Genomic DNA, 19467 nt, shown 5'->3' with positions numbered 1-19467 from the left:
CATTAGTGAGCTACAGGATTTGCTAAATAAGCACTTTGTAAGGATTCCAACATCTCCCCCTTTCTTTTGATTTAGAACATAGGTGGTCATGACCTCCCTGACTTCTCAAGGAGGTGAGAACCCCAAAAAGAAGGTGATCAAGCCTTCCCTGACTCTCAAAAAAGAAGTGAAAATACCATAAAAAGAAGGTGGTCTAGCCTTTCTTTCAGTTCAGTAATCCCCACACAAGCAGACAGGGATTAAAGTACAGTCTTTTATTGTCTCTTCCAAAATCTTATCTCCTTCATTTGAAAAGTTCCCTGTTCGGGTGCCAAAATGTGGTTTCTCTTCTTTAAAATATAATGGTTCTCTCTGTGAGCAGGTTTCTTGGGGAGATTTTTTGGAGGCAGCCTTAGTTTCAGTTCAGAATAATAAGCACTCCAAATACAGCCAGGTGTTAAAAGTTCAGATCTTTTATTGCTTCCTCCAAAATAAGCCCGGTTAGTTTTCTTGGTGGTCTATCTCTCTGCTTGGTTCCAAGAGCTTCCTCCAAATGTCTCCAAATGCAAAGGTATGTCCTTCAGCCTCCAGCCAGCACAAAGGTGGAAGATGGAATGAATCTGACTCCACCTCCGAAAGTGGGCTTGTGGGCTTCCTCCCAGAGTGCTCCCCTCTCTGTCAATCTTCTGAACTAACTTCTGGCTCTAGCTCAACTCCAACTAGTGGCTTCTTCTGAACTGAACTAACTTGCAGCTCTAAGAGCCTCTTTATATATGATCTCCCAAAGGTTGACTCCTCCTCTGAGGGAGGGATTAAGGGAGGTGTGAATTCACAAAGAAACAAAGTTAACTTTGTGAATCTCCCATACTTGTGAACTCCAATGAGTACTTAAATATATTAGTGAGTTAGAGAATTTGCTAAGTACTGATGCTGAGTGAAACGAGCAGGGCCAGGACATCATTATATACTTCAACAACAATACTATATAATGACCAATTCTGATGGACCTGGCCATCCTCATCAATGAGATGAACCAAATCAGTTCCAATGGAGCAGTAATGAACTGAACCAGCTACGCCCAGCGAAAGAACTCTGGGAGATGACTAAAAACCATTACATCGAATTCCCAATCCCTATATTTTTGCCCATCTGTATTTTTGATTTCCTTCACAGGCTAATTGTACAATATTTCAGAGTCCGATTCTTTTTGTACAGCAAAATAACGGTTTGGTCATGTATACTTATTGTGTATCTAATTTAAATTTTAATATATTTAACATCTACTGGTCATCCTGCCATCTGGGGGAGGGGGGAGGGGAAGGAGGGGAAAAATTGGAACAAGAGGTTTGGCAATTGTCAAGGTTGTAAAGTTACCCATACATATAACCTGTAAATAAAAGGCTATTAAATTTTTTTAAAAAGAGAGAGAGAGAGAGAGAGAGAGAGAAAGAGAGAATTTGCTAAGTACCATGCTAAATTAGGCAACTGTCTTATCACTTTGTAAGGATTCCAACAGCACTTGCTTGATCTAAAAGGTCAACATGTCCCATCCTCTGCCTTATCAATCTTCAGCTGCACAGAGTGTATCAAACCTGCAGGGCTTATTAGGAGCTCTACCTTCTGCTAACCCGCTGCATATTCTAGGGAATTAGGTCTTTCACCTTTACTAGAAAATTATGAGTAACTACAACTAAGGCTATTTGGCTATTACTTGGGAACATTCTACAGCTGTTAACTAAGATTTGTGGAGTTATAGTCATAGTAAACCTAAAACTGGTCATTACTGTGTGTGAAGCATGAGGGAGGAGGTGAAAGAAGCCTCATCAACTAACCTTCAAGAATGAGGGAGTGCCCCTATATTTTTGTCCGCCTGCATTTTTGAGTTCCTTCACAGGCTAACTGTACACTATTTCAAAGTCCGGTTCTTTTTGTACAGAAAAATAACTGTTTGGACATGTATACTTATTTTGTATTTAATTTGTACTTTAACATATTTAACATGTATTGGTCAACCTGCCATCTGGGGGAGGAGGGGAGAAGGAGGGGGAAAATTGGAACAAAAGGTTTGGCAGTTGTCAGTGCTGTAAAATTACCCATGCATATAACTTGTAAATAAAAAACTATAATTACTTTAAAAAAAAAAAAAGAATGAGAGAGTGCAGCCCACTTTTCCCCCTTCACAGAGTTGGGGAGCTATCAAACAGCACAGCCCAGCAAAGCACTAAGAACATTGGGGGTGGCAAGTTCAGCCCCCTGCCTGGATCTCTGTCCACTCCCCTTCCTTTGTGAGCTTGCCAGTTTTCTAGGAACCATCAGGGTAAGCAGGGTCATCAGCCCCGAGAACTGGGCCTGTTTAGGATTTATCGTTTCTAAACAAGGAACGTGTTCACTCAAGAATACCCAAGCTGGTTTTGATGAGGTTTAGATTTGGGGAAGCCAAATGAAATTAGGGTTTCTGGTAGTCAGGAAGTTAAATAAGGTCTAGTGACAGGTTTGGGGTTCAGGGAATCAAATGGAGGGGTTTGGCTCCCCTGGAACCTCTCGGGATTGGGCACAAGGGTAAGGAGTTTGGGGGAACTCCCTTCTGGTGGCGCAGAGGCTCCCTGTAAAGGAATTCACAGACCAGAAAACCTAGATTGATAAAAGAGGTTTGTTATGAGGATTGGAAGTCAGGTTAAAGTCTAGTTAAGGAAACAGGTGAGGGTAGAGAGAGGATGGCACTGGAAAGAGTATTCCAGTGGGCAAAGGCCCTTGGCATGCCAAGCATAGCATAGCATGGCATAGCTGGCATACTTGGCACCTCTGCAAAGAGAGGGTTTTAGTCTGGCTGTTTTATAATAGGGGGCTCATGGGTGGAGTCCCAGGTTGGCTCCTCTCTGGGTTTCAGCTTTGACCTGGAACTTGAAATGAATTCAATGAGTTTCAAGACAGCCCACCCAGACATCAAACATGAAACTTTGTCCTTGTGGGGGGGCGGGGGCCCTTCACTGAGACAGAGTTGAAGGAGATTTTCTCCTTTAAGGATTTTCAGAGTTTTGGGGTCCCCTCTTCGGTTTGATGATTGATCCTTTGCACCAGGGTGAGTTTAAACATAAAAGACATTAAACGAAATCACCGACATGTGTGAGTCCTGGGAGACTTTTAAGAATAACTCAGTGGAGGCCCGTGGCACCTTCTGACCCAACTCTAAGCTCCCACTGAGCCGGCTCCTGCCTCCTAATGTTATGCCACAGTTCTCTTTAACTGTTCTGACTTGGTTTCCCCTGAACTAGTTTCCTTTGTCTCAGTTTCCTTAGCTGTTCTGTTAAATGCCCTTAGTTGTAAAAACCCACTCTAGTCCATTAAGACTGGGGACCGTTTACTCTAAGGTTATATATTGCTAGCAAGATAAACAAGAGAGCAGAACTCCTGACCCTCCCCTGTCCTCAAGAATTTACAATATCCCTCTAAAATATTCCAAGATACCTCACTGACATCTTTATCTCTGGGTATTCAGACATCCTGTCTCTGGGCTTTTAGGAGTTATGGTCTCCCCCCAACCTGACAGAAGCCTTCCCGCCTTTTTTACCTTCTTTGTCTAAAGAATATTTAAGGTCCTGAGATACACCCATTCGGGGCTGCTTCATTCTTTGAGATGACAGCCCTGGGACCAACATGGATTCCTTGGTCCCAGTATATCTTTATCTCTATCTGACTGGATGATTTGAGACAAGAGTCCTGTCCAGTCAATTATACTCTCCAATTAATAAACTATTGAAAACTCTCTAATCTCTCTCCTGCCTCAGTTTCTCCGGCATTACACTTAGGGGCCTTGGGAACAAGTTGTGCTCACCCTCCCATTCTGCCATGGCTTTTTATCTGCCAGGGATCCTCCTCCAGCACCAGTATTTACCCACAACCTGGCTTAGGCCGGCTGCCAGAAAGCTTTTGCCAGATGTGGTCATGAGGGAGTGAAAAGGACCCCAGCAAAGGGAGGCCAGGGGCTTGGGATCTGGGGAGCTCCCAGGGAGAGGGCCTGAACTGCCACCCAAGGCACTGCCTGAGGCAAGCAGGGAGAAGGACTGACTGCTTAAATGGGCCTTTGCTTCTTGAGTGGGGCTTTGGGGCCTTCTCCACTTCCTTGCATTGACAAGATTATCCTGAGCCCAGATCCTGTGGCCAATCAGATGGCCAGGTTGTGATGGCCACCTCTGAGCTTGTTTTTCCCCCTTAAAAGAATCTACTTCTCCCAGGGCTCATCAGAAAGCACCCCTATTATGTGTGGCACAAACCCTCTAGGCCCCTCCCCTGCCTTAGGCATCCTTGCCCTTCTTAATGGCCCATTCCTCTAAGGAAATTAACCTTTGACTTCCTCCCTGTTAATGGCTAAAAGTCCCTTTGGGAAATGAGTCTCCTCCCAGCAGTGTCACAAAATCTCTGCCTTTTGCTTTGAAAAAGGTCTAAGGCTACAATCCTTTTGAGGCACCTTGCAAACCTTGCCCTGAGCCCCCGTAAGTCTGGGGTCCAATCACACAGCCCAGCAGCCACAGTGGGTGCCAGAGCCACAGAATTGTCTGACTTGTGAACCCCAAGGGTAGATGAGCAGCCCTCACCCTGGACGAGCAGGTTCTCCCCGAGCACCCCTTACACCCCAAAAGGAGGAATCCTGTCCTGGAACCTGACCCTCCTGTCTGGGGCAAGCGGGGAGTCCCAGGCCTCCCATCCACAGAAGGCAGAGGCCCGGGCAGTCCCGAGGATGGGCTGGAGCCAATAAGGTTCTTGGGGAAACTCCAGAACAGCCGCCCCTGGGCCCTAAGGCAGAAGCTCCCCAAGCAGCCCCCCCCACAGCCCCTTATTTGGAGGTTTAGCTTTAACCCCTTAGGGACCAGTACCCGGGGAAGGCTCTGCTGGGCTGGGGATTGAGCCCAGTCTCAGAGAGCCAGGGCTGGAGCAGGATCGGGTCCCCAGGGTCAGATTCACAGACCTCTGAGGAGCCCAACTCCTGCCAATTGGGAGGCGGGGGGTCTGGGAGGCCGACACCTCCCGCTTCCCCGGGGATCTTTCCCAGGTTCTGGGGCCAGAATCAGCACAAAAAAAGCAAGAATTGCTCCATGTGTCACAAGGTGACTGCCCCCACCCTTCCCCCACAGCGTGGGGCCAGCAAGGAGGCAGCACCACAAAGAGGAAGGGGAAGTGGACTTTTGCAGAATTTGGGAACCTCAGAGCAGGACCAGCCCTGGTCACATCTCTCCTGATCGGCCATCAGCCCCCCTCGCTGGGACCACCATGAGCCCCGCCCTCTCTGCCCTGCTGTGCCTCGGTGAGTGCTAAGAAGCCCCCACAATGGAGGGGACTTTGCAGAGCCCCAGGTCCCGCCCGCCCCACCCCCATTTTGTGGGGAAGAAGGGCCTGACAAGCCGGAGATCAGCCAGCAAGAGGGGGGAGAGGGGAGGAGCTGGAAGCCTGGGGGGAAAGGGGGGTGTCTCTGAGCCAGGCTCTGGGTCCTGTTTCCTTGCTCCGGGAGTGGGGGTGGGGAGGGTGTGGGGGCCTGACCAACAGTAATCAGGGTCCTCTCTGCCAGGGCTGTGTCTGGGCCACAGGATGAGGGCGCAGGCAGGTGAGTCCTTCCCCCTCCCCCCCCAGAGCAGACAGCTCCCCAGGGAAGGGAGGGGGGGGTCTGGGCTGGCCTGGCAGGGCTTGAAGGGGAGACCCAGTTCAGGGAGCAGAGAGCAGGGATCCCCTGGGACTGACACCTCTCATTCCCTTCCAGACAAGCCCCCCAGACCCTCCCTCAGGGCAGAAAATGGGTCACTGGGGCCCCTGGGGAGAAGCGTGACCTTGAGGTGCCGGGGGTCCCCGGGGGCTGCTGAATACTTTCTGGAGAAATATCAGGGATCTAGATACGAACGTATCGACTCCAAGCTGTCACGGGAAGATGAGGTCGAGTTTCCCATCTCATCGATGTCACTGAGTGACACAGGGACCTACTCCTGCCACTACAGAACAGAGTACTACTGGTCAGAGCACAGTGAGCCCCTGGAGCTGGTGGCCACGGGTGAGGAAGTCCAGGTCACTCTGCCCCTTAGGCAGGGCTGGTGTGGGGTCCCAGCAGCCCCTGAGCTCCTCCCCTGCCCAGCCTGGTCCCAACTGCCCCCCTGACCCTGCCCTTTTGTCCTCTCCCTTGTCCCAGCCTCTACTCTCCCCTGGGACTAGAAGTGGGGGAAGGGAGTCAGCATTTATACAGCACCTACTGTGTGCCAAGCTCTTTACATTATGGTGCCATGAGAGTCACAATAACTGCCAGCTGAATCCCATCTTACAGGTGGGAAAACTGAGCGACTAACTAGCCTAGAATCATCTTCCTGGAAAGTGTCTGGGGCTGGATTTGAACTCAGGGCCTTCCTGATTCCAGGCCAGGGCTTTGGCCTCTGCACCACCAGCTGCCTCAGTCAGGTCCCATTTTGGGACAAAATAGAGGCAGGAGGTTCAGCTTGGGGCTCAGGAGTCCAGTCAGAGCTGCCGGCTCTTTGGGGAAATCAAGGGACTGGTGGGCCATCACCCCCTCCCAGCCCTGACCCTCAGCCAGAGGAGAGTAGAGGAGCCTGCTGCTGCTCTGTGTCCTCCCCCAGCTCATCCATAGGCACAGGGAGGGGAGGGGGTGTTTTTCTGTTTCTGTCTCTCCCTCCCTCCCTCCCTCCCTCTCTCTCTCTCTCTCTCTCTCCCCACTCTCTTTCCTTCTCTCTCTTCCTGCCCTCTGGCTTTTTCCCTCCCCCTACTCAACCAGCCACTTTCCTTTCTTCCCCCTGAGGTTTCCAAGGCCCTTTTTCTACCCCAAAACCTGCACCATCTGCCTTTTTCTAAACGTGAGTTAACTCTCCAGCTCATCCTGGGGTCCAGGCAGGCCCAGCCTCCCACCAAGGAGAAGCCTTCCAGCCCTAACACTGGCCCCTCCTCCCGCAGACCGCTATGAGCCGCCCTCCCTCTCGGCCTGGCCCAGCTCCGTGGTGGCCGAAGGACAGGCCGTGACCCTCTGGTGCTATTCAGGGAATCAATATGACCGCTCTGCCCTGTACAAGGACGGAGAACAAGTCACCAAAGCCCCGGCCCAGCTCCTTAATGAAGGGGCTCAGGCCAATTTCTCCATCCCTGCTGTGACTTCTGCTCATGGAGGGACGTACCGATGCTACAGCTTTCAGAGGCTCTCCCCCCATGAGTGGTCATTCCCCAGCGATCCCCTGGAGCTCAGGGTCACAGGTGAGAGACCCTGGCCCTCCCCCTCCCTTCCAGCCCTGCTAAGCTCCCTCCCTGCTCCTGGGGCACCACGCTGCCTGCTCAGGGCCCTGGCCCAGGGGCCCCCAGGGGCCAGAAGGGCTGGGAGGGGCGAAGGCTCAGAGGGGGAGGGTCTGAGCAATGAGTTGTGCCCAGAGAAGGCCTCAGACCCTGGGCCTCTGCTCCCTGGCCTCTCCCTATTGGCTGCCAGTCCAGTTACCCACATTCAGACAATATCTCCAGGTCCCAGGGCAGGGGGTTGAGGAGGGCAGGGCTGAGCCAGTGGGGGAAAGTAATACCCACAAGCCCCTCACACTTCTCCCTCTTTGTTCCAGGAACCTCAAAGGATCCTCCCCTCCCCCCCAGCCCTGGAGGCACCCAAGTTCTGACCCCCTCCCCGCCCAGTGAGTAACAAGCATCCTCAGCTCAGGGAGGGAGTCTCTATTCCTCTCCTGCTCCTGCAGCCTGAGCCAGGGCCGGGTCCCCCCTGTCTCAGAGCGTGAGGAGGAATGGAGGCCTGGGACACAGTTAGGAGGGGCTCCAAGCTAGGGAAGGAGGGAGATCCCGGCTGCCAGGAAGGGGCTGGGGAGGGGGGAGCAGAGAGGGTGGGGCGGCCCCAAGCCTGCTCCCTTCTCTCTTCCCCATCAGCCCCTGGGGCCTCCCCCCCTCACCCACGCAGCCACAGCAGGGACTGTGGGGAGGGTGCTCTGTTTCTGCCATCCCTGGCAGGGCCAGGCTCACACGGAGAGCAAGTGTCTGAGGTGGGACCTGAACTCGCCTCTTCCTCACCATAAGCTTCTTGCCCTACCCCCTTCCTTCGCTGTTCCCAACATGGCGGGAGATGAAGAATGAGGGGGAGGAGAGGAAGTGAGGGCAAGGGGAAGAGGGACCTGGGCCTGACTCAGGGGCCTGCAGAGGAAGCCCTGAGGGGGAGAGATAGGGGAAGGAAGCTGCCTCAGCCCTTCCCTCAGGCTTCACTCCCAGGGCCCGGCCCTCAGCCCCTTCCTCAGCCTCCCAGCCAGGGAGTGACCAGGACTCCCAGCCCAGGGACTGGGGCTGGGGCCTGGCCTGGGGTGGGAGGAATCCCGCCCCCACTGATGGGGGCCCGAGATTGGTGGCCTTGTCCCTGTCCCAGTGACTTCTCTCCCCCTCCCAGGACCTGCGGCCCAGGATTACACGGTGGGCAACGCCATCCGCCTCGGTCTGGCCGGGCTGGTGCTCGTCCTCCTGGGGCTCCTGCTGGCTGAAGCCTGGAATGGCTACAGGGGAGGCCCAGGGGGAGCTCCCACGTCTTCTGACAGAGGGGAAGGGGGAGCTGGGGGGCACTGAAGGTGCGGATCCCAAAGACTCCCGGAGTCCTGCCCACACCCAGACAGAGGGAGGGCCCAGCATTTGGGGGGGTCTACACCAATCTCATCATTGGGTGGCAAGTGTCCACACCATCCCCATCAAGTATGTGGCAGGAGCAATCCCCCTGAGCCTCCTCCCGCATGCCTTTGCCCATCATGGCTCTGGGGGCCCTAAGCCCACCCTGAGCAGCAGCAGGACCCCCTGCTTCCCCCACGGCCTCTCCCACATCAGATCCCCCTCCCAGGACAAGCCTGTCCTCCGCTGGCCCGGCCCACAAGCGCCCTCTGCCCCAGCTCTCCTCCCGCCTGCTGCCTGGAGATACAGACCCGGCTTCCTGACATTTCAAGAAGGCATTTGTGCCCCGGGGTTCCTGAAGAGACCAGAGTCAGCCTTCCTGGGGGATCTAAAGGGGCTGCCCTGGCTGCCACCCGGAGCTGGCCTTCACCCCAGCCTGAGGCTTCTGTCTCAGATGCTAAACGTGCCCCTTGCCCATGACCCCCCCCCCAGAGGGCGCCCTGCACCCAAAGGGCCAGTGGTCCTGATTCTCTCCTCAAAGGTCCAGATTTTGCTCCCTGGCCCTGCCTGGGTGAGATGTGAGTGCATCAGTGGGGGGAAGGGAGAGAGAAGAGACATCACAATTCTGGCACCAGCTGTTGGAGAAAGGCGCCTTTCCAGCCCCTGCCAGGAAGAAGCACCCAGGACAGGCCCTGGCCATCTCCATTGGATGCTGAGGGGATTCCCCTTGGCTGAGACCCAGCGCTCCCTTTTCTGGCTGAGCTGAGCCCCCTCCTTCTCAGGGGGAGAAAGACCTTTACCCGTTTACCTGCCCCATGTGCTCCCATGGATCCTCCTCTCAGTTCCCTGCTGCCGTCCTCCTGGATCCATGGTTCTTTGCTACTGGCTGAGTGTATTCCCTGTGGAATTGGCATCCGGAGGGAAGGGAGCCCTGCCCCCCATAGGCAGCTTGGGGCCCTCCTTGCCCACTGAGGGATAGAGACCAGGAGTGCTTGAAGCTAAAAGGCATTTGTGAACAACGTATAGAATTGTACTTCCATAGAGGGACCAAGACAGAGGTCACATCCACTGATCAAGTTCAAATCAGATCAATGTCCAAAAGAAGCTCTCGAGTCACTGAACTCATAAACTGACAAAAATCACCCCAAAAAAAGAAGGGAGAAAGGCAACTGAAAGCACTGAGTGGGTGTGCTTGAGTCAATTGGCAACCTCAAAGGGGGAGCTTCTGCCATTTTGAACATGGATTGCCTGATGAGGGAGGTCTAACATGTGAAAGAGGAACATGCAGTGAGAGGACCAGGAAGTCTGTTAACCTTGTCCTCCCCAGATAGTTGGGGTGATGAGGGAGGGACTCTTTGCTTCTAGATAAAAAATAAAAAGCTCAGTCCTGCATCTATAAGTATGGTAACCCCCGCCAAGAGCATCGTCTATTTTTTGCAAGAACCATAAATAAAGCAACATACTTGTGCAAAAATGTTGGTACCAGCTCTTTTTCTGGTAACAAAGAATTGGAAAATAAGCAGATGCCCAGCAGTTGGGGAATGGCTGGACAAGCTGTGGTACATGAAGGTCATGGAATATTATTGCTCTGTAAAAACTGATGAACCAGCCAATTTTAGAAAGGCCTGGAAAGATTTACACTAATTGATGGCGAGCCAAACAAGCAGAACCAGGAATACATTGTACACAATGCCAGCAAGATGTGCCATGATCGACTCTGAAAGACTTGTTCTTCTTGGTGGTTCAGTGATCCAAAGAAATCCCACTAGACTTTGGACAGAAAATGCCATCTGCATCCAGGAAAAATCTAAGGAGACTGAATGTGAATCAACACATGCTATGTTCATTTTTTTTTCCATTATTTTATCTCACCTATATTTTTTTCTTTCTTCCCTTTTGCTCTGATCCTTCTCTCCCAACATGATTGACAAAACAATGTGTGTTAAAAATAAGAAATAAAAAAAAAGATAGTGTGGTCCCATGAGTGTGTGGATTTGGGTGAGGGAAAATGAGTGCTTACTTTTAAATCTGGCCGATTTGAGGGAGACCAGGAGACCTAGCTTGAGAGCTGAGAAAACTATGATGACAGCATCCCCAATAACGTTATCTAAACACTTTGGGCCTCAAACCCAAGATATTTGGGACAAAACTGAAAGATATGTTGAACATCTGGAAGCCGGGGCTATAACTCCAGGCAGCAAAAGACTTGGGCTGAAAAAACTAGTTCTGTGTGTAGGACAGCTACTTTCATACAAATTAAAATCAGAAACTCTCAAGGGAAAAAGAAAAAATAAGGATTTCTTACCATTTGGGGAGGAAGGGCAACTCCCAACAGACAAGGTTTCAGTAGAGGAATGCAAAGCACAAACTACAAAACTCAAAGTTTATAGACCCGATACTTAGCACTCCCCCAACTGTTCTTCCACTTTCCAGGGGAGTAACAGCTTACTGTTACTTACACCCTAAGTGTAGTAACTTACACTCTAAATGCAGAAAGTCTATCCCAGAAACAAAAGATTACTAGTAAATAACAAACTCTTTAACCATTAGGTGCTTAAATGCTAATTAAGAGGTTGGGGAACAGGGAGGGAAATGTTCATCAAAGACCCTTGAACACCTGCAGCTTCTAGCTATACCTCAACCTGTTATTGCAAAGTCTCAAGTCACAATTAGGGCATAGGTGAAGGCCACATTCCCATGAAATGGCTTCACTCAGTTTATCTCATTCATCACCAAAAACCACAGAAGGAATAAATTTGTTCTTGGCTCTTGAGTGGAATTAGGATCTGAGATGGGAAAATCTTAGAGTTAAATGGCCAGAGGCCCTTTCCTCAAATCCTGAAATCCTCAAAAATTGAACAAAAAGAGTGCCCTTTATTTGGGAAGTGGCTGAATAATAAATTATGATAAATGAATGTAATGGGATATGCTTGCATCTCAAAAAGTGATAACAGATAGTATCAGAGAAAACTAGGAAGACTTGTATGAATTGGTGCAGATTGAAATCACCAGAAACAGAAGAACAAGTAATACAACAGCATCATCAAGTGACAAAACAAGTTTGAAAGACTTAAGATTCTAATTAGCCCAATGACCATCCATCACTCCAGCACCATTGATTAATGTGCTGCTCACTTCTTGACTGAGAGACAATAGACTCAGGATACAGAATAAGCCTGACTTTTGGACATGGCCACTGTGGGAATTAATTGCTTTACTGTGCATGATTATTTTGCTTGTTGGCTAGTTTGATGGTAAAGGATGGAAAGATTTTTTTGTTCATTTAAAAAAAATTCCAAATTCTGTAAAATGAGATTGCAGCAAAGAAGACCTATTAGGTTTTTAATGTGAAATGTTATATGGTTTAATTCTGTCAATAAATTTAATTTTTTTTTAAATGGAGAGTCAGGAAGAGTGGAGAACATTCCTCTTCCCCTACTCCTTGCCTTTCCCCTCCTCATTCCTTACAATGCTGCCCTTTTGTCTACCACAGGGGGGACAATTTTTGGAAAAGAAAGAGAAAAAAAGGAATGGGAGAAATTCTTTCCTCCTTCCTCAGATCTGCTTCTTGCCCTTCCCCCTCCTCATTCCTTGCAGCTGGTCCATCCTTCCATGACCCTTGAGGGAGCCGAAGGTGGGGGGGACCCGACCAACCGAGGGAGTCCACCACATCACTGCAGGCTTCTCTCCCATGAGAACTAAAGCAGCACTTAACCACCAAGAGAACTTCCGACTACACTCATAATACTATCGCTAAACAATTCCCACCAAGGAAGGTTCCTCCAGCTAAAGGGGGAATTGGCTATGTGAGCGTTCCCCTCAGCAGTTCAGAGATTGGGAATTTCAAAAGGGACATGAAGAAACTTATTGAGGATTCCTCTGGGGTAGATGAACAATTTCACCTGTTTCTGCGTCCAAATTTATATACTTGGGGAGAACTGGTAGCAATATTAGATATTTCATTTACAGGAGAAGGACAAGATCAAATCCAAAGGACAGCAATGAAGGTCTAGCATGTTAAGTGTTGGAGAGAGTCAAGGGGAGAGAAGTTCCCATTGACAGACCCTAATTGGGACCATAATAACCCAGCACATAGAAAGCATATGAGGGAACTTTATGAGATGATAGTGCAGGGCATTAGGAAAGCTGTCAGTAAGAACCAAAAAATAAATAAGATGACAAGGATTAAACAGGAAAAGGAGGAAGCTCTTTCTACCTTTTTGGACAGGCTAAAGGAGAACATAAGAAAGCATGAGCCTGTTGGAATGAAGAGGACATGGACTGAAAGAAGGAATTTAGGGCACCTACGAGGTGCAGTGGAGAGAGCCCCAGCCCTGAAGTCAGGAGGACCTGAGTTCAAATCTGACCTCAGACACTTAACACTTCCTGGTTGTGTAATCCTGGGCAAGGATTCCAATTGCCTCAGCAAAAAAAAAAAAACGAAAGAAAGAAAAGCCAATGCCGATTTATAAGAAAGCATTAGCCGGAGGAAATCTGAAAATGACTCGAATAGAAATGATTCAAAGGAGTCCATGTCCAACTATTGGGACTTCTACCTTTCAAGTGGCTGCACTAAATTGCCTATCTACGAATTTTTCAAATTCTTGCAGATGTTTTAATTATGGACAATTGGATCACATGAAAAAAAAAATGTATTACTCCAAAGGTTGCACTTCATCACAATTCAGTAGATAAACCTCTGACTTTAAGTCTGCAGGAAGGACAGACATTGGGAGTCTGAATATCACTCAGAATGATTGAAAGGGAATTATCAGGAAACTATTCCCAGGACTAGACCCAGTCGAACAATGGGCACTTTTGCTTATTTCTCCTCAAGCTGGGGCTGCAAACAAAATACCTTAAATCCAGGAACACAGGACAAGATTTAAAGCATGCTACCCTAAGAAGTGCCAGCCTTGATTTGTCCCCTTAAGTACCAGGGGACTGGAAATAGTATAGAATATATTCTCTCCCCACTATTGACACACTGGAGTCCACTTCCTGCCAGTGGGCTAGGTCTCATATTAGGATACAGTTCACAGACATTGCTGAGGTTTAAGGTTATGCCGGGCATTGTAGATTCTGATTTTGGGGGAAAATATGTATTCTTTGTTATGCCAGTCCTTGCCACTATATTTTTAAAGGGGGGGAGAGTGAAGAGGAGACCCCAAAACTCTAAAAATCCTTAAAGGAGAAAATCTTCAACTCTGCCTCAGTGAGAGACCCTGCATCCAGGGACCGTTTCATCCTTGTTATCTGGGTGGGGTCAGCTCAGTCCTAAAATCCATTGAATTCAATTCAAATTCCAGCTCAAGCTGAAACCCAGCCAGGAGCCAACATGGGACTCCACTCACTAGCCCCCTTCAGCTTGTAGCCAAAGCCCCATATTATAAAAGAGCCAAACTAAAACCCTCTCTTTGCAGAGGATCCAAAAATGCCATGCTATGCCATGCTAGGCTATGCCATGCTAAGCCAAGGAGCTTCTATCCACTGGAATATTCTTTCCAGTGCCATCCTCTCTTTATTCTCACCTATTTCCTAATCAGACTTTATGCCTCTCTGTCAGGATTTCTAACCTTATTTCCAATCCCCATAATAAACCTCTTTTATCAATCTAGGTTTTCAGGTCTGCAAATTCTTCTATATAGAACCTCTGCACCACTAGAAGGGAGTCCCAAAAATTCCCTATCCTTTTGCCGAATCCCAAGGGATGCAGGAGAGCCAAACCTCTCCATTTGGTTCCCTGAGCCCCAAACCTGTCACCGGACCATATCATTTAACTCCCTGACCACTAGAAACCCTAATTTCATTTGGTTCCTTTGGTTCCTTTGATTCCTAAACCTTATCAAGAGGACAGCACAGTTACTTGTAGTGTTCTCTAAGATATAATCATTCTCTGGGAGCAGGTTTCTTGGGGGCTTCTAGAGGAAGCCTTCCTTTCAGTTGTGTGTAATAATCACCTCAAATGCAGCCAGTTGTTAAAGTCCAACTCCTTTATTTTCTCTTTCCTTCACTTGAAGCTCGGCTAGCTTTCTGGAGGCCTTCCGGATCTTGGTTTCAGTGTCCTCCACAGGACAGCCTGCCACCTCTTCTCTGTCTTCCTCAGTTCTGCCCAACTGCAGTCTCTGGCTACTCAATCTCCCAGAGTGCTCTTTGGCCCTGAGAGCTTCTTGTTTATATGCTGCATACTGAGTATACTCCAATCATTACATCACTAGGAAACCATTATTTCTTGTAGGATTACATCAATGCTAAATTAGATTTAACCATTGTCTCCTCAATTTCCACTGATTTAGCACCTTGTAATAATTCTAACATCTCCTGCTTGCTTTTGATTTAGAACACAGGTGGTCATGAACTCTTTGACTTCTCAAGGAGGTAAGAACCCCAAAAAAGAAGGTGACCACTCCTTCCCTTGTAATGGGCTGAAGCTCGAGCTGATGCACTGAGGTGCCAAACACGGGAGGCTAAATAGTAATTGGACCATACTCTATTAATATATATGCTTGGAGAAGGAATGGCCGCCACCCACTCTTTGTGCAAGTCCTGATGCGTTGTATAGGAAATGACGATTTTAGTGGGTGGAGGCAGAGGGGCGGAGAGAGAAGTGGAAAGAGACTGCTGGCTGGCATCTTGTTGCAGCTGCTCACAATGCTAATCCCCTTTCACCTCAAAAAGAATAAAGATTGAAGATTTTCCCTTAACCTGAATTGCTGACTCCAGCTGATTTTAAAATGCATGGTCATCACATTCCATGAGTACTCAAAAAAGGAGTGAAAACACCATAAAAAGAAGGTGATCACGCCTTCCCTGGAAACACCAAAGGAAATGGGAACTCAAATCAGATTAGCGGGTTTTTGAAGGGGCTCACTCTTAAAACAGGTATACACAAATTGATCAATATGGGAGGTATTACACATAATTACACAAATTACATAAGCACATAGTAACATAGCATAGGCTAGAAGTGATGTAACAAATAAATGAATCAATAAGAAAATTTTACATGTCCATAAGTCCTAGAAATAGTCCCAAACGAATCTATTGTCCATTTGTCCGTGTGCCAGGAATCCAATAATTCCTGCAAGTTTGGAAGTCCTGCAATAGTCTCATCAACAATTTTTCATCTCAAGGAATCCAATGATTCCTGCTGGTTTTCAAGTCCTGCAACAATATCATTGTTAGCCATGCTCTATCAGTGTCAGATGTTTCTTAGATCTTCTCCTTTGTTTTGAGGTTTTTCTCCTTTTCTGTCTCTCTCCAGAGGCTCATTGCCACCCATCTGTTTCCTTCTCCATCTGTAGGAATTCAAGCAAATCCTCTCTCCCAGCGCACTTTTGGGATTTCTCCTCATCATCTGGCAATTACATTGGGGCTGTTTGCACTGGACACTGACCTGTTGGTTTAAAAAGCCTGTATCTCCCCAATTGTAATCCCTTTCTGCTGATTGCTTTTCTGTTGGTTGATCATGTAATCCCTTTCTCCCATCTGATTGCTTTGGCGGACAGATCACATCAGAGTCCTGACCTTCTAAAGACTCTCTGGATGTAAACTCAGCGGCAATCATGCCCCATCTGTCTTTTGTATGATATCTTGGGACTGTGCTCTGCTTCTCATTTCCCTGGGTAAATCTACATTCTGAGACCCAGTGGAAACCTCGGTTGCATTTTTGACATGGGGTTTGGGGTATTCTCTCACCCTGTCCTCTCACTCTATCTCTGTATTTACACTGAACTCTAACATGTCCTATTTTTCCACACTGAAAACATTGACGACTCTCTCTAGAAGTCCTTTGCCAAGAGGGACCCTATCTTTCCATGTTCATCATAGTCTGGGTATAATAAGCAATTGTGCCCACTGTGGCACAGCATCTTATGATCTCCTCTAAAGGAGCACCTTTGGGGACTACAGTCCCCATATAATTCTTTTGCAAATCTCATTAGCATTTTCCTTAGCCAGATGTCTGGTCATTATTTCTGTAGCTGCATTTTCTCCAATGGTTCTTGTTACACCTGTTTGCAAACACCCCACAAAATCAGGAAAAGGTTCATTGGGACCTTGTTCTATTTTTGTAAAGGCTTCCCCTCCATCTTTTCCTGGAAGGAGCCCCAAGCTTTTATAGCCACAGTTGCTATCTGCTCATAAGCTGTTGTGGGGTAATTAATCTGTTCTAAATGCTCTCCATACTGATCTTCACCAGCTAGTTGGTCAAAAGTGATTTGTACATTAACTCCTGTTTGCCTATTGCATCTGGCTTGAATCCTACATAATTCATGATACTCTGAAAACCACAACAAGTTTTGTCCAGCTTCTAAACATGTCCTTGCTATGGATTTCCAATCACTGGGGATTAGGATTTCATAAGCCAATCTAGTAATATCTTGACATAAGATAATGTAGGCCTGTAAAGAGTGCAAACTTTTTGTAAATCCTTAATTTTTTCCAGATCAAAAGAAGTATATTTTCTCCTTTTTTGACCTGAAGAGTCAATCTCTTGAATCACAGGGCATGCATTTATAAAATCAGATACATCCTGTCCTTCATTTTTTGCCTTAATTAAGGCCTTTTCTAATCTTGTCACAGGCTGCTTCATAGGAAGTTCTGATTGTGTTACTGCCTCTCCTCCTCCTCCTTCTTCCTCCACCCATAAAGGGTTAATTGAGGGAGGTAGCTCAGGGGATGGGGAATGATCTAATTTCTCCTGCTGTGAATTTTTATCTGATTCTTCCTCCTTTTCACCTAGTTTAGTTGGTATCTCCCCTTCTTGCTCATTTTTCTTTTTCCTTATTCTATAACATATAATTTCCTAAAGCCAGTTGTTTTAACTTATATGTATTAAGTGTGCCTTTGGAAATTGAGTCAGGTCCATTGTCATTATGGGATTGACAAAGTTGCTCTCCTATTAATTTCCACTCCTCTAGTTCCAATTCTTTTTCCATAGAGTACCTAGGAGATATGTACTGTACTGTACGGTTTCTAAAAGTTCAGTGATCTACTCCCAAATTATAATCAAACTTTGGCTTTTCATAATCCTGACAATGCTCTCTATACATTTTTCTTGAAGAGAAACAAAAGGCTGTATTTTAAACATCTGTCCCATTTCAACTGAATTTCTACTTTAACTCTTTAACAAAGGTTCCTTGTTGTATTCACCCTAATTTCTGGGTCGAGGAGACTTTTCCACTAAAATCAAGATTGGAGGCTTTTCCACTGAAATCAGGGTCCTGTCAAGCCCCACATTGGGCACTAAAATGTAATGTTCCCTTTTCTAAGATATAATCATTCTCTGGGAGCAGGTTTCTTGGGGGCTTGTGGAGGCAGCCTTCCTTTCAGTTTCATGTAATAATCACTTCAAATGCAGCCAGCTGTTAAAATCCAACTCCTTTATTTTCTCTTTCCTTCACTTGAAGCTCAGCTAGCTTTCTGGAAGCCTTCCAGATCTTGGTTTCAGTGTTCTCCTTAGGACAGCCTGCCACCTCTTCTCTGTCTTCCTCAGTTCTTCCCAACTGCAGTCTCTGGCTACTCAATCTTTCAGAGTGCTCTTTGGCCCTGAGAGCTTCTTGCTTATATGCTGCCCATGAATATACTTCAATCATTAAATCACTAGGAAACCATTATTTCTTGTAGGATTAAATCAATACTAAATTAGGTTTAACTATTGTCTCCTCAATTCCACTGACATAGCACCTTGTAAGAATTTTGACAGTTATTAATGATACCTTACAAAAATAGGAAAAGCATAAATGTGTGTGTGTGTTTGTGTGTGTGTGTGTGAAATAAAAAATAAAAGTCGAGATGGTGAAGCTTTTGGAGGACAGGAATAGAGGCATTCTGGATGCAATCTATCACTGATTCTAGGCGAATTTTAAAATAGAAATTAGAAGGGATATTTCCTGACTCTAAACGTTTTCAAAAGTTGATGAGGGATATTAATTGCATGAAACTGTATTTGAAATTAGAAAGATACAAATTGACAAAATTATTCAAAATTTCAAAAAAAGATTGTAACCCTAATTCAAAAAGCAGTCTAAGGATCAGCTGCAAGCAATACATGGTATTTACTGATCCTACTAATAAACAATCAGTTTCTTTAAATATATTCCACCTACTACTAAATATTTTAATACCCTGTTTGAATTTATACAGCAGATTGAGTTACATGCAATTACTACTGCACTGTATACTGTTCAAGAAGTTCAAAATATTTTTTCAGATTGCAAATTTGTTGTTTGTAAAACAGACCCAGGCCTGGACACCCTGCTGCTTAAAATTAGATTCTTTTAATATTCAGTATTTCTATTGATTAACAGAATGGCTTACATTTACACAATGTTAAGAATTAAATAGCTGGTTTTTTTTCAAGTTTATGGCTTTCAGCAAAGCTAGAACACTCTTCTTTCATGTCATTGTTGTCTGTGTCTCTGTCTACAATTCTATGCAGAATGTCTGTGTCATATCTGTTCTGTGAGCTAAATTAAAAGGGCAACCAGCAAAAAAAAAAAAAAGGAACAAACAAACAAAAAAAAAAACTTCTCTACTCTTGTTATAATGCTAGGAAAATTTCTTTAAAAGCCTAATTTTTTTTTCTGTGAACTTCAGCTCTGGCCAAGCTGGAGACTGTACAAAAAAAGTCAGCTAATTAAAATTAACATAATATCTTTCCAAATTCTCAAAATTTTTGAGAAAAAAACATCTTAGCAAATTCTCAAAATTTTGAAAGCAATGATCAAGAAGTTTGGCAATTAGTCATTTTAAGATTGCAAGAAAAAGTCCTGAAACATTGGGGATAATTCCAAGAATTTGGCCCATTCTGAAAGAAAAAGAAAGGGGAAAAAACTTGGAAAATAACAACTTTTGCTAACCTTTCTCTTATTT

At 46.7% G+C, this 19467-nt stretch overlaps 1 protein-coding gene across 1 annotated transcript in view; it reads left to right on the top strand.

Annotated features, from left to right (window-relative positions):
• The window catches only part of LOC100927680 (immunoglobulin superfamily member 1-like), a 46235-nt gene that overhangs the window by 15600 nt on the left and 11168 nt on the right, over positions 1 to 19467 (top strand). Inside the window, exons 8-13 of the mRNA XM_031961775.1 lie at positions 5109 to 5278; positions 5540 to 5575; positions 5729 to 6013; positions 6919 to 7212; positions 7563 to 7631; positions 8384 to 8549. Of these exons, the coding sequence (XP_031817635.1) occupies positions 5109 to 5278; positions 5540 to 5575; positions 5729 to 6013; positions 6919 to 7212; positions 7563 to 7631; positions 8384 to 8549 (1020 nt within the window). The remainder of the gene's footprint in view (positions 1 to 5108; positions 5279 to 5539; positions 5576 to 5728; positions 6014 to 6918; positions 7213 to 7562; positions 7632 to 8383; positions 8550 to 19467) is intronic.

This window comes from Sarcophilus harrisii, chromosome 3, assembly GCF_902635505.1.
Source record: "Sarcophilus harrisii chromosome 3, mSarHar1.11, whole genome shotgun sequence".
NCBI classification, from domain to species: domain Eukaryota; kingdom Metazoa; phylum Chordata; class Mammalia; order Dasyuromorphia; family Dasyuridae; genus Sarcophilus; species Sarcophilus harrisii.
Note: the sequence above shows the minus strand (reverse complement) of the source record. Positions and strands in the feature narration are given on the sequence as shown.